General features: G+C 46.9%; 1 protein-coding gene across 2 annotated transcripts in view; it reads right to left on the reverse strand.

Annotated features, from left to right (window-relative positions):
• Positions 1 to 56: 56 nt before the first annotated feature.
• The window catches only part of Znf454 (zinc finger protein 454), a 16,541-nt gene continuing 1,281 nt past the window's right edge, over positions 57 to 15,316 (reverse strand). The window contains exons 1-5 of one of the 2 annotated variants that reach the window (XM_039087185.2): positions 13,600 to 15,316; positions 12,500 to 12,628; positions 10,444 to 10,570; positions 9,939 to 10,028; positions 57 to 3,470 (exon numbers count right to left, since the gene is read on the reverse strand). The exon at positions 13,600 to 15,316 is cut by the window's right edge and continues 1,281 nt beyond it. In XM_039087185.2, the coding sequence (XP_038943113.1) occupies positions 2,158 to 3,470; positions 9,939 to 10,028; positions 10,444 to 10,570; positions 12,500 to 12,532 (1,563 nt within the window). In that variant the 5' untranslated portion in view covers positions 12,533 to 12,628; positions 13,600 to 15,316 and the 3' untranslated portion in view covers positions 57 to 2,157. Of the gene's footprint in view, positions 3,471 to 9,938; positions 10,032 to 10,443; positions 10,571 to 12,499; positions 12,629 to 13,599 lie in introns of both variants that reach the window. The other variant, XM_039087183.2, reaches the window with a different exon arrangement.

The raw sequence follows: 15,316 nt of genomic DNA on the forward strand, positions 1-15,316 counted from the left end.
CAAAACAAACCAATAGAAAACAAAAAGGAACTTGGAAACTCTCGAGAGACCAAAGGTAAAGACCAAGAAGGGTTTATCTGAGAAAGGACAGGGTAGGTCGTATGGATAGTACAGAAAAGAGACGTCAGTAACAGGAAGCAGGTCGCGGCAGGTTAATGCACTCTGCAGGTCTAGCCAGGTGAGACTGCAATGGATGTGAGTACACCACCCCGGAAGTGCCAGGTAACCTCTTGAAATACCCTTTACATGCGTGAGTGAAGACGTGAGTTTTCAGTCCCTTAACAGGGGAGGCTTGCCTGCACAGGTGGGCTTTGTTTGCTGAAAACTCAATTTAGGCTTTGAAGGTGCCCAAAACTTCCAGGTGTGGGCCAACAGAGTGTGACACAATACAGAATGTCCTTTTCTTTAACTTCAGGGGACAAGAGCATCTGATTTCATTAACGGTACTTCTACAAACCAGGAACCAGGAACCAGCCTCCTGGAATGATTTTATTGGTTCTTCCATTCTCACTGTGAAACACGTACCGCCTCGCACTGGTACGGACTCCTTCTGTTCCTTGTGGTGTAGAAGAGAGCGTCTACAGGGACTGCATACATGAAGATGCCTGGTTGTGAATGTGATTTCTACAAAAGGTATTGAGGGATCAATGACAGAAGACCTGCCTGCAGGTCTAGCTTGTCACAGTCTTTTGGGCCTGGGTCTGGCCATAGTCAGAGAATGTCAACGGTACCCTCCTTCATCTCGGGACCTATGGAACTGTTCGATATGTTGTTCACCCCTGTCAGAACAGTAGAGACTTTAAGTGGTAGGATGCCCCATGGACGAAAAGAAAGGAACTTTCAAATATATAGGCAGAAATTATTAGCATAGTGCTTTTTATAGAACACAGAATTAAAACCTTCAGAAATCCAATGAAAAGCTAGGTGAAGACCCGGACACACAGTTCAATAATACGGGAGTGGCAGATACACTCTAAGGCAGTAGCCACAGAGCACTGACCAGGAACAGGAAATGGGTCAGAGCATCTGAGAACTGGGCTTAGATCCCTCATCTCAGGTCAACTGTATATGGAGGAGATGGCGAGTCACAAAAGTGGAAGTGGATAGGAGCCACAACCACATCCCGCTTGAAATTGAGCAGGCCTCTTACTCCTGTGGACACTGTGACTTTACTATGGTTTGGACTGGCGAGAGGGTAATGGCTATCATGGAAAGCCCTTACCTAGGAATCATACCAGGATCATAGTTAGCCGAGGTAGGTACAACTGGGTGGCACAGTACCTTTGATGACTTTTGCCTCCAGAAAGAGACCTTGAGTTCTGAAAGCTGGATTTGGGTACAAAATCTAGACTCATGGATCCTGCTGATTTTGCACTTCTGATTTGCACTATGAATGAGGTCCAGGGTGGTGATAACAAGGAAAATGGTGGTAAAAGTTGAAACTAAGTCAGAAGATGGTCACGCAATTCAAATGAACCTTCCTAGAACTTCCTAAGAAGAAAGTGGGCAGGCAGACCCAGGAGATTTGACAGAGGGTAGCTGAAACAAGCAGGAGCCTGAGAGGCACAAAGTCACTGATTCTTGGCTGGTGCTTGACTTACTGATGGCACCTGCTGTATACCAGGCATCAGGGATATGGATGAGGGGAGACAAAGGGTTCTATTAAAGCCAGCAGGCTACTTGCTCACGTGAGAAGATGCGTATAGACCATTCCCTTTAGTATTTTGTTCCTTTGCTTCTCAATCTTAAGTTTCATAATTTTGTAGTTATCTTTTTTTTTTTTTTCCGGAGCTGGGGACCGAACCCAGGGCCTTGCGCTTGCTAGGCAAGCGCTCTACTACTGAGCTACATCCCCAGCCCCTGTAGTTATCTTAACCAGTTGCGAATTTGACAAGCTGACATTTATGCTTTTAATGAAGTTTCATGTTGGTTCTAATAGTCAGTAATTCAGGGCAATAAAAAGGCACTGCTATCTAAACGAGGCAGACTGAAGAGCAAGGTGCGTTCACCACTAAGATTCTCAAGACCCGAGGCATTATGAAACCGACTGCCAGTAAATACAACCATCCTGATAAAAGACTCCATTGTGATTGTGGCCTCTCTTCTATTCAATAACTAATGACATCATTCCCACAGCACTTATGAACTGCCTTCCTATCACCATTCTCCAATGTGATGCCTCTGATGCTGAATGAGGTTTGCAGTCTGGTTGAAGGCTTTCCCGCACATGTTACATTTGTAAGGTTTCTCCCCCGTGTGAATCCTCTGGTGTTGAGTGAGGTGTGTGCTTCGGAAAAAAGCTTTCCCACAGGTTTTACATTTGTACGGTTTTTCTCTCGTGTGAACTCTCTTATGTTGGGTAAGGGCTGAATGGTCACTGAAGGCTTTCTCACATATGTTACACGTGTAAGGCTTTTCCCCGGTATGAGTTCTCTGGTGCTGTGCTAGGGCTGACTGGTCCCTGAAAGCTTTCTCACACAAACCACATCTGTAAGGCTTCTCTCCGGTGTGCATTTTCCGATGTCGAGCAAAGGATGAATTATCCCTGAATGCTTTGCCACATTCAATACATTGATACGGTTTCTCCCCAGTGTGGATTCTCTGGTGCTCAGTAAGGGAAGAGTTCACCCTGAAGGCCTTGCCACACTCATTGCATTCAAAGGGCTTCTCTCCAGTGTGGATCCTCTGATGCTGCAGGAAACTTGTACTCTGACCGAAGGCTTTCCCACACTCACTACATTTATAGGGCTTCTTGCCACTGTGGATGTTCTGGTGTTTGGTAAGATGTGCTCTGCAAACAAAAGCTTTGTCACAAACGTTGCACTGGAAAGGTTTCTCTCCGGTATGTATTCTATGATGGTGGGAGAGATGTATGTTCCGGATAAAGGCCTTTCCACAAATATTACATTCGAAAGGCTTTTCTCCGGTGTGGATTTTCTGGTGGTAGGTAAGCGAAGAGCTCACTGAGAAGGCCTTGCCGCAGTCCTTACACTCATACGGTTTCTCACCAGTGTGAACTCTTTGGTGATGGATGAGGTGTGTACTCTGGTGGAAGGTTTTCCCACATTCTCTGCATTCATACCGTTTTTCTTTCACCAGTGTTTTCTGACTTGGGTTGAGTTTTTCAATATGAAGTTTCTGATGTTTCTTAAGGATGGAACCCTTAGAAAAGACTTTTCCGCATCTGTTGCATTCGAAAGCTCTTTGGCTTGCTTGAGATCTCTGACTTCGAATGGGTGAGGAGCTCGCTGTGCAGCCCTTGTCAGACTCCCCAACTTTCTGCTCACTCAGCTTTGATGGAGTGTCCTGATGGGTGAGGACTGCTTGCTTCGGCTTGACCTCCTGACCTTCCTCAGCACACACCCAGTGAGTCTCTCTGGTGGCTCTCTGCTCCGTAATCCATTGATCTGATCCTTTCTCAGGGATATCTGCCTGAAGGAATTTCTTACTCACGGCCATAGTCATCCCTCCTGAAAGATATCAAAAACAGAAATGTCACTTTTACTTGGGTGAAATGGCTTGATAGAATGAAATGAACAGCCATTAACAATGCTAACAAAGAAACGGTAGCTGGAGATGCAAAGTGGTAATATGCAAAGGGAAATAGCCAGAGAAATGACTCAGGAGGACCGTAGAGGCCAATGCACATGAGGCACTGTTGGGAGCCCTATTTCAGAGCATCTGGGCTGCAATTCTGAGAACAGTTATTTTGTTTGTGACTAAATAGATTTTTTAAAGCTCAAAAATATCCAATATAGGCCACAAAAGCTGACTCCTGCTTGTAATTCCAACATTTGAGAGGCTGACCATGAGTTTGAGGCTAATCTAGGTTAAAGAGTAAGTTTTGGGGGCTGGAGAGACGGCTTACTGGTTAAGAGCATTGGCTGCTCCTCTACAGGACTAAGGATCAATTTCCAGCATCCACACAGTGTCTGACATCTATGACTCCAGTTCCAGGGCATTCAATGCCCTCTTCTGGCTTTGCGTGCACCAAGTATGCATGTGGTACATAGACATAACATAGATAAACATGCACACACATGCACAGGCACACACAGGTGCACACATACACAAACAATAAAATATTTTAAAAAGTGACCCTGTCTCGAAAAATTCTCTAGAGGGAGAGATATCTCTAGATGGGGAGGTTCTAGGGGGAAGAAGGAAAAACCGTGATCAAAATATATTGTATGAAAAAATTTAGTCAAAGAATAAAGTGGAAATCTGGGGGGAGTTTTTTGAGACTCAGTTGTGTCATGTGATGTTTTTCTGGTAACTGTCGTACGAGAGGATGTTTTTGCTGAAGCAGCCATGTGAAAGGATGTTTTGCTGACAACAGACATGCGGTGTTTTTCTGGAAGCTGCCTGGTGAAAGGGCATGCGATGTTCTGCCAGAGTGGATGCTTGAGAGAACACATGATGTTGGAAAGGGTTTAAGTAGAACCCAGCAGTCAGTGGACAAAGCTATGAGGTATTGGTTCGCCTTGCCACTCTTTGATGATCATTGTTTGTCATGCCTTCATAGAGAGAAATGCACTGAAGAACTTCTGGTGATGTTCTGGTGGCCTCTTACCACTTCCTTGGATTTGGGCCGATTGACTGTTTCTTCCGGATCACAGTGCCTTTGCTGACTTAAGGTGTTTGTGAGTGGATTGAGCTACTGCCACTGACTCATGTGAACTAAACTGCTGATATCCTGACAATGTAGATTCAATTCACCCCAAAGGACTATTTATTATAAGCTTTCCTTTCTATTACCTCTGATGGGTGATGGACTAAAAGGAAGGGCGTATTTTATTAAAAAAAAAAAAGCCAGGATATGTTTTGTAGAGCTCAGTATGGTGAGGTGGGAGGGGTGCCTCAGTAGGCCCATGGTGAGGCATCCCTTCCCTTGAGGTACCAGCCATAGAACAGGTATAGTGTAGAACAGAGTTTATTTAGGGCATAGGAAGAGGAGTTGAGAAGGGAGTAGCAACAAAGAAACAGAGAGGCCAGCCAGGAACACGTGGAGAGTGGAGAGGGGGCAGGGGGAAAGGAGGGAGGGAGGGAGGGAGAGAGAGAGAGAGAAAGGGAGAGAGAGAGAGAGAGAGAGAGAGAGAGAGAGAGAGAGAGAGAGCGCCAAGCAGCCCCTTTTATAGCAAGTCAGGCCTACCTGGCTCTTGCCAGGAAACTGTTGGGTGGAGCCTAGAAGGCAAGCCCACAGAGGTTCAGCATTTAAGTACAGTTATTAAAGTAGTTTTTAAAAAATATAAACCTACAAATAAAGCACACAAAAATACACAAGAATACTTTAAAACTCTCTGATGTGGGCCATACCATGCTAACAAATAACAGGTGTGTGTGGCTATCTTGTCCAGTGACGTGGTCTTCATGACAACTCCAGCGTTGCCCAAACAACTCTGAATCTAGAGGTCAATACTTGGTAGGAAGAAACCCTCAAGACCAAGACCAATGTTATTTTATGTTTCCTAGACTTATTCGAATATTCAGTTAAACAGAAGTTAACTTGCCCCCTAGGCTGTGTGGAAATGTTCACGTATGTATACATAAATGTTATGTAGTAAGGATGTTCAACTGTGTATGCAGAAGCGACGTCCCCAAACAAGACATTGTGACATCTACAAGAGGAAAACACTACAGCATCACAAAAGTAAGGAGAGAAACAATGTTCTCTTGCTAGACAGCATCTAGGGTTTCTAGCAAGGGAAGTCTGTGAATCTGGGGGAAGGAGCATAGGGCCTTTACAGATGGGATCTTTACCTGAAAAGTAGGTACAGCCCCATGGATCATCTGACCAGATAATCCCTTGCTGCAAACTACAGTTCCACACGTACTCAACAGTAGATTTAAGAGAAAAAAATAACGACAAAGAGGGAGAATAAGAGGCTATAACTCATAATTAAAACGATAAACGGGGATAGACACGGTGGCTCAGTACGGAAGAGTGCTCGCCGTAGGTGTGTAAGAACCTGAGTTGAGAACCCTAGCTCCCGGTAAAGGCTGAGTGTGGCCACAAGCCTCCTGCCAAGACTCCAGCACTGAGGAGGAGGGTGATAGAGGCGGGGAAATCACGGGGGTTTGCTCAGCTGAAATACACCAAGCCCCAGCCGGGTCCAGAGAGGAAGCCTGCCCCAAGGCAGTAAGACATCCTCCGTCCTCTGTATACGTGTGCACCTGCATACACACACGAAGTAAAGTAAGAATAAAATTATAAATGAAACTGTGCTGTTACACGCAAATACGTTAACAGATCAAAAAGGAGAATGGGAAACTAAAGGGTGTAAGACGCAGACAGCTAACAGATTCGTAAACGAAGAAGAGAGGGTAAAAGTGACCATCAGCGACCTGAGACACGAGGTCTGGTAGTTATCCTGCGGATTCTGCCTGATTAAAAGTAATGTGGGAAACGCAACAGCTTTGGGCTCAGTTGGGTCTGTGCTAATTCCAGCCTTCCATCCAAGAGCAGCATCAGTGCAAATTCCTTGTCTTTGCTGGGTAGGATGGCTGCAAAATGCATCCATCATTCCTGCTTTGCAGAACATTATGGATTAAATGTGTCAGCAAGCATAAATATCTAGCACAGACCACCCCATGTGTCACTTAACCATCAGCTCTCTCTGTCAGCTCATGGCCCAGAGGACAGAAAATGTAAAAGGCAAAGCCATCTATCATGATGTTTTTCTTTCTGTGAGTAAAAACACAAAAATGAGTGCTGGCAAGGATTTGGGCAAAGAAAGCCTTATTTGCAGCTGGTAGGAGTATAGCCATATGGAAATCAGTAAAGATTTCTTTTAAAAAAAAAGGAAATTAAAAATAGAATTACCCTATGACACAACAGTCTCGTGCCTGAGCAGATCTTCAAGCACTCTGCGTCCCACCATAGCCCATTCATGTTTACTGGTGCTTAATTTGTCATAGTAAGAAAATGGAACCATCTTAGGTGACCATCAACAGGCGATGACAAAGAAAACGTGGAAAATACACATCGTGAATTGTATAAAACCATGTGAATTTCAGGAAAATGGAAGGTGGAGTGGGTTGGCCTAGTGCTGCTGTACTCTAATGATCATTTGGGGTCCCCCAAGACTGGTTGCCCCAAAGAGAGTAAGACACTGAATGACCCCGCCCCTAGTTAACTGTGATTGGTAAATAAAGATGCCAGCAGCAGGGCAGGAGAGGCACAGGTGGGTTTAGGTTTCCTGGGCTTGGGACCACAAAGAAGAAGAGAGTGCAGGAAAGGAAGAAGGAGAAGCCGCCATGGGTTAGCTGGGCCATCAAACCGTGCTCATGTGAACTGGTCGATTCCAGCTAAGAGCAGCCTGGATGGAGCATAGTAAACAGTAAGTAATAACTCAGGGTTATCGATAGGAGAGTAAGTTCTAACAGCATGGAGGGTAGGCAGCTGCCCAGCTACCGTGCTGCTTAAGGCTCATTGTTAGTATAAAGGTGGTGTGTGTGTCTTTCATCCGGGAACTCAATAACTAATGGTGGGGTAGAATCTCCATGCTCAGGATATTAAATAACTTTTGATTCAGGAAGAAGAATGAAAGAATTATATTATTGGAGGTAACCCAGGCTCAGAAAATATTATAGGCCAGTGGTGGTGCAAGCCTTAAATTCCAGCACTCAGGGGTTGGGGATTTAGCTCAGTGGTAGAGCGCTTGCCTAGCAAACGCAAGGCCCTGGGTTCGGTCCCCAGATCCGAAAAAAAGAAGAAAAAGAAAGAAGAAAAAAAAAATTCCAGCACTCAGGAGGCAGAGGCAGGCCAATCTGAGTTCAAGGCCAGCCTGGTCTACAGAGTTCTAGAACAGCCAGGGCTATACAGAGAAACCCTGTCTTGAAAACCCAACTAACCAATCAAACCAAGTTACATGTTCTCGCCCATTACATCCTAGCTTGTCACGTTTCTATGTGCTGTATGAGTGCGAGTACAGGTTATGAATAAGCAAGAAGGGAGACCACAGAGGGCAAAGGAATGGCCAAGAAGAAGAGGGCAAGAGGGCATATTCAATATAAAAGTGGAAGTAAGTGGGGATGGGGGAATCGGAGGAGTGGAGGAGAAGAGCATGAGAATCAACAAAGCAAATCTTGTTTGAAAACATGATAATGAAACCTAATGCTGTGCGTGCTAAATCAAACTAACGGTCTGTGCTAAGCCAAGAGGAAGAGGCGAAGCGATGGGAAAGTGTTAATCTAACGACAGAAACGCCTGGAAACAGTGTCCCCCTCGCCTTTTCATTTTGTGATATCTACACTTACATAATGGCAAGTGTTTGGGTTGGGACCCAAGATTAAATGTGAGACCCCCTTATGTTTATGTATATCCTATATATATAACTCGAGGGACTTATATAGGAGAGGGTCGTGTCTGAAGTTTAATTGTGACCGGTCATTTGAAGTCAGATAAGGTGGTTTGTCAGTACTTAAAACATTGGAGATTTCGGGTTGGTAAGATGGCTCAATGAGTTAAGGCATTTGGTTGTCAAAGAAGATCAGATCCACATAATATTCTATAGGGGTGAGTTAAAGACTTTCTTTATTTCCCTATACTGAGGAAACACAGGACACACACTTCTGCAAATTACTGCAATTCTGAGTTATGACAGTTAAATTCCATCAACCCTTGAGTTCTAGACAGTTGAGGTGGGTAGATGATATTAACTATAAAATATAAACCTTTGCCTATTTTCACTATATTACAGTGAAAAAAATAGTAAAAGGTCTTAACAGATACTGTACAGGTCAAGTATGGTGGCATAGGCCTTTGATCCCAGCACTTGGGAGGCAGAGGCAGGGGATTCTCCAAGTTAGCCTTGACTATAACAGGATGTTTCAGGACAGCCGGGGCTGTGTAGACTCTGTCTCAAGAAAAAAAAAGATGTTTTATAGCCTGTAACACATTATAGGAAAGTGCACTGTTACAGGATTTTAAGTAAAACAAGGGAGCTTTCTAGAATACTTCAAAGTAGCAGGAAGACATATCCTGGTCCTTGAGTCAGAAGCCCCAGGGGACTCCACAGGACAAGCAACAGCCCCTGAGCTGTCATGTTCTCCCCATTCCAGCAGCCGGTCTCACTAGAAGGCACACGTTGTTCTAAGTGTGAGCACTACCGCAAAGTATACGACAATTCTGGCCCTTCTGGAACCTGTAACAAACATGGAGAGCTAAACTCTGGGTGAACATGCCTCCATGTGGTTAAAGAACAAGAATGGGGAGAACATGTGTGTTTGCAAGCACAGAACTGTCTCCAGAGTGCCAGGGAGGTCCCTCAACAGAGAAGTGCAGGCAGGCCCTGCATGCTGGATTTAGAATAGGCCACTCCAACACAGGAATGGGGCAAGCAGACTGATAATTTGGTGGTGGTGGGGTATTTTGTAAGATTTATTTATTTATTTTATGTATGGGAGTACACTGTCATCCCCTTCAGACACACCAGAAGAGGGTGTCAGATCCCATTACAGATGGTTGTGAGCCACCATGTGGTTGCTGGGAATTGAACTCAGGACCTCTGGGAGAGCCGTCGGTGCTCTTAACCACTGAGCCATCTCTCCAGCCCTTAGACTGGGAATTCTTAAAGATTCGTTTTGATATATGTATATGAGCATGTGTGCAGTGTGCCTGTGGAAGCCAGATGAGGATGCTGGATGCCCTGGAGATGGAGTCACAGACATCTGTGAGCGGCCGAATGTGGGAGCCAGGCACAGAAGAGAGTGAGCGCTCTTAACAGCTGAGCCACCTCTCCAGCCACAGACCACTAATTTCTGTGAAAGGAGGAGAGAAGGAAGTCCTCAGACATGTACAGACTTCCATACATGATGTTAGTTTGCATATGCAAGCTGGGACAACGTGGCCCAGGCATGTCACGTTTGCTGAGACACATGCAACTGTCCCCTCCAACTGGGCTCATCCCAGTGTCTCCCACATGCATGGCCCTTACCCAGAACAAAGCCCTTGGGAGCTTCCTCTGACACACGTTCTTCCACTTCTTCCAGGGGAAAGAACATGTCTGGTAGGGATTCCAAGAGACCTGCTTGTGAAGGAGAAAGAAAACCATACCCTTATCTGTTCATCATCAAGATGAAAGTCATTGTGAAGATGAGACCTGGTCCCCAAAGTATTCTAGAAATGGGACTAGAGAGGAAGGGGAGCATGTCTGCAAGGGGTGGGACAGGATGGCTTGGGACCTGACACAGAGAGTGTTCCCAGACCCCTCACTTGTCACACATCTCCAGACTTCAAGAGAGCTCTGGGGACACCGAGGGGATAGACATATACTAGGAGTGAAGGCAGCACCATCAGCGAGCCAAATTCCAGCCCAATTTGTTGTTCAGGGACCACAAGTCGCTCAAAGGCGTAGTACAGCCCTGTGCTGTCCCGCTTGTCTCAGAGACCCCCAACAAAACCCCCGAAGGTGCAGCTCAGCCCTGTGCTGTCCAGCTTACCCAGCGAGACCAGGTTACTGTAGTTCTCTAGCATCACATCCTGATACAAGTCCCTCTGGGCAGAGCTCAGCCACCCCCACTCCTCCTGGGTGAAGAGCACGGCCACCTCCTTGAAGGTCACCAAGTCCTGTAACAGAGAAGCCTTCCTTATCAACCAGGCGATACCACAGACAAGTTCACACTGGCTGCCTCCACACCTCTCCTGGGTCGCCAGTCTGCAGGACGCTGGTGTTCAGGACAGGGCTAGGCGTTTCTGCAGTATCTCCCAGTGGCTGAGCTTTGTGCTGCTGACAAACTTTGTCTCCAACTTTGGCACAACTGGAGAGAGGTAGTGGGACTGCGCACTTGTTCACCATGTCCACATCTCCCACTCTTTCCACAGCCCTAATGTAGCTGGTGCAACATCATGGCACAACACATATTTCCATGTTCTTGCTGATGGCGGGGTAGATAAACGGCACTGGCAGGAGTGTAAAAGCAAACAGCACACAGTACTGTACAGCGCCTAACACTTGATAATGGCAGCAACTCACGCTGATACACGTAATGTCCTCTTTTTAGATCATTATTTTAGTCCTTTCTTTAACTCCTCCATCAGGGACCCCGCTCTCAGTCCAACGGTTGGCTTTGAGCATCCACCTCTGTATTTGTCAGGCTCTGGCAGAGCCCCTCAGGAGACAGCTATATCAGGCTCCCTGAAGGAGCTGAAGGGGTTTGCAACCCCATAGTTAAACCAACAGTATCAACCAAACAGACTCCCCCCCAGACCTCCCAGGGACTAAACCACCAACCCAGAGTACACATGGAGGGACCCACTGCTCCAGGCACATAGTAGAGGATGGTCTTTTCGGGCATCAGTGGGAGGAGAGGACGTTGGTCCTGAGAAGGCTCGATGCCCCAGTGTAGGGGAATGTCAAGGCAGGGAGGCAGGAAGGAGAGCACTCGCGTAGAAACAGGGGGAGGGGAGTGAGATAGAGATTTCCAGAGGGGAAACCAGGAAAGGGGATAACAGTTGAAATGTAAATAAAGAAAATATCAAAGAAAAGAAAAAAAGTCATTATTTTAGAATATACTCCAATACACCCAAGAAACCTTTCCTGGGGCTAGAGAGATGGCTCAGCCATTAAAGGCTAGGCTCACAACCAAAAAAAATGAGATCTTTCCTGTGGAACTCTGTGTCACATTTCACCAGCAGCTGCCTCACGTGTTTCACATCTTCTGCATCCCTGGATGACACTAGAAGGCCAGGCTGAATGGCTGACCCAGAGCACCTAGGTTTTCACAAATACCTCTGTGTGTTCACATGAAGATCAAACAGCTCCATGAAGCACTTCTCAGAGTCCTTCTATGGCACATGCCCTCTGTCTTCAGTAAGTCTTGTGTGTGTGTGTGTGTGTGCGTGTGCGTGTGCGTGTGCGTGCGCGTGTGCATGTGTGTGTGCGTGCGTGTGTGTGTGCGTGTGTGTGCGTGTGTGTGTGTGCGTGTGTGCGTGTGTGCGTGTGCGTGCGTGCGTGTGTGCGTGTGTGTGTGTGTGTGTGTGTGTGTGTGTGTGGTGCCTGAGACTGAACCTAGAGCTTTGTAAATGCTACCCAAGTATTCTAGCGCAAAGCAACGCCCCTAGCCAGTAGAAGTAGCGTTATATTATATATTCCTACTAAAGAGAAGTTACACGTTATCTTTAAAAGACATCAATAAATAAGTGGAGTGTGGGAAACCCCAAGTTCACAGGAAACAGTTCAAATTCCTTCTTTTAGCATCTACGTCAGTTCCTGCCTTTACCGTTCAGGACTAACATCCTACTGGCTAGGAGAAATAGAAAGGTTTCATTTCATACTAACCTAGACCCCTGCCCAGCTGTGCCATTTACACGCCTTACCGAAAGCTCAAAAGCTCACTTGGAGGAGCTGTGTGGTGTGGCGGGGAGCAACTGGGGTCAGGAGTTTGAGGGAGACTGGATGAGGAGAGCTTCTGGTTAGAGCAAACAACATAAACACAAGAACACAACTGGGGGTTGAGGGGGATGACACTGGATGGTCAAGATTCCTTCCCCACTGACCTGGACCAGGGCTGGGAAGTAGCTGACAGCCATTCCTTTTCTTTGGTGAGCTGAGGAACACTGAGCAGGAGGAGACAGGCGAGGAGCTTTACAGCTGTGGGATTCCTCTGGCTAGAAGCATCTGCATACCTGTGATGAGAGAGCTGGGTCAAAGGTCACAGGGATGAGGTTCAACACGCACATGCTGGCATCCTCAGTACCCGCCAAGCCATGAGTTCTTTGTTCTTTTTGCTCCCAGTGCCCTGCTCCCTTTAGAGTTGTCCTTGTCTAACTTTACAAAAAGTGACCTGCTCCCGGTTCTGTTTTTCCTTTGTATCTTTCCTTTAGTCAGATCCTGCACGCCCTCCTGTTTTGTATGGCTTTGGCTTGCCCAGCCCCAGTTCTCAAACTCCACCCGTTCCCTGTCCTTTCCCCTCCAGCTACACTTTGGAGTCTTAAGACACTCTTTCCTCCTGAGACAGCTTGATCCCACTAGAGGGAAGGAGGAGGGAAAGAGCTGACTTTCTCCTGAAAGGGAAGGGGAATTAAGCAGGCCACAATCTGTTGTGTGGCTTAAGGATTCTTCTTCCCTGGGTTAGTTTAAGTAACCAGGAGTCAAAGGGAGTGTATTTGCCTGCTCTGAGTGTGTGTGTGTGTGTGTGTGTGTGTGTGTGTGTGTGTGTGTGTGTGTGTGTCTGTTTCGGGTGGTAGAGTGTACGGCAGGGAGAAAAAATCATTCACATAAATCACCCTCCAAGGTTTTGTCAAGTGAGGGGGTGGGGACCAGTGCGGGGGAGGGGGGGGATACTGCGCTGCAGGTGTCCTGTGCTCAAGTTCCTCAGAGAGAACTTGGAGCCACACCGGGAAAATACCCAGCAGCTGGACGCAACTGTATTTCTGAGTTTGCTGCAAGATAAGCTAGAGGTCCTGACCCACCCTTCTCCACTTGCAACCAGGTTCGAACCCCGTAGCTCCAGACGGTTCTGCTGGTCCTTTCTCTGTGTGGAATCAAATCTTAGTGCTTGCGCTGCAAAGTTAAGGACATGGGATCCACCCTTTCTAAAACGGACCACAACCCACCCTTAGTCTGCATCCCCTCTGTTCTCCCTCCCAGACCTGACCTTCGCTCTCTGGATACTGCAGGTCACTGTGGGACTTCCCTTAGAAGATTGTCCACTGCGGAGGCGACACAGCATAGCCTCGACAGTGCAGACAAGACACAATGAGCAGGATCCTGCTGCTGGACGCGGAGCCGCGCCTGCGCGTTCGTCCAGGGGCCCGGAAGCCAAATTCCCACAAATCTCCTTGCTGCAGCCCTTGGGTTTTTGGACTCCTTTTCTCAGAGGGAGCCGAGGAGCAAAAAGTGATTAAGTGCGCCTGTGCCGAGTGGCTTTGTGGGCGAAACTACAATTCCCAGAAGCCGATGCGGTGCACTCCCTGGGCAGACAAGTGGTCTAGTCCTGTGGAGACCCGCTGTGAAATAAGGTCCAGGATGCTGTTACCAAGGGAACTAGACCCTGGGCTCTGCAAGCAAAGCCAGGGAACGTCCAGGAACTTCGTAACAGCACCTAGCGGCAGAGAAACAGCTGGAAAGACAGTCAGGATCACTCTCTCCACAGGTGCTACGGCCTCTGTTGGAGCTGGACAGGGGAGGTGTGGTAGTCCGAGAGCAGTGAGGGTTGGGGTAGCAGGGTTGCAGGGAAAGAGGGCAAAGGCTCTGGAGGTCTCTACAAAGTAAACAAGTCTCTCTGGTTGCACGGGATGGTATATAGAGAAGTTTGGATGTATTTCTGATGACTGTATTTTTCCGGGGCCTGTGAGTATTGAGGGATATACCAGAACCTCTCCCTGAAGATATCTAGTTGCCTTTGAATATGTAATAACTATTCATGGAGTACCTTTGTTGTTGGTTAAAAAAAAAAGTGAAACAAATTCAAGTCAAAAAAATACGATTTGAGATTGACACTTCTGGGATTGCGGGCCACCCTTTAGGATGCAATGTGAGTAACTCTATCCTGGGCTTTAAAGATGCCATTCTCTCACTTAGGGTGATTATAGGTCCATGCAGTTTGCAGAGGGCAGAGAAACAGAGTGAACCCTGCACTGGAGGGTTGGTGTGTCTAGAGAAGGTGGTCCATCAAACAGAAAATGTTCAGCAGGGAATGAATGGCTGCATAGCAGAGCTGTGTTAGGGGGTTACAGAGGGAGAAGGGGAGATTTGACTGTCCTGGAAGAGCTGCCCACAAAGGAGTTAGCTTCGGGTATTTGATGCTTAACAAGACCAGCATCTTCACCAGGGACAAGGAAAGAAAAGAGGGCTCAAGATGACAGTGTGTGTGACTCTGAGGTTCTAACTGCCATGGTAGGAATGTGGATTCACTTTGTGTGTGTGATAGGAAAGCAATGGAAGCTCAAAGTGGACAGACGAATGTTTCTATACACACTCTGGTCTGTTCTGGGCAGGACCAATTCAGGGTGAGAGCCAGGAATGGCCACAGGACAGTGACAGCACCTGCTGGCTTGATTCCTAACAATGAAATCTGACCCCAGACAACAGCAAAATAAACTAAAAACCCAGACCACGGGATGGTTGAGGGGGAGAAGGACCTGGAGCTTTCTGCAACATTATGTGGCATGCCCTCCCTCTAGACCTTCTTGTAGTGTTGGGGTGACCTTTTTGTGCACTGCATGAATATTGCCTTTGTATTATTCAAATGGCAATTTCTGTACCAGCAGAGATCTGTGTACAGGGCAGACTTTGTATTGTTAAACCTCACCTGTCTTGGTGTTTTGTAAACATCCTCCAACACCTTCTGGTTGGTTTAATACAGAGTTGGA

This window comes from Rattus norvegicus, chromosome 10 (genome assembly GCF_036323735.1).
Source record: "Rattus norvegicus strain BN/NHsdMcwi chromosome 10, GRCr8, whole genome shotgun sequence".
NCBI lineage: Eukaryota > Metazoa > Chordata > Mammalia > Rodentia > Muridae > Rattus > Rattus norvegicus.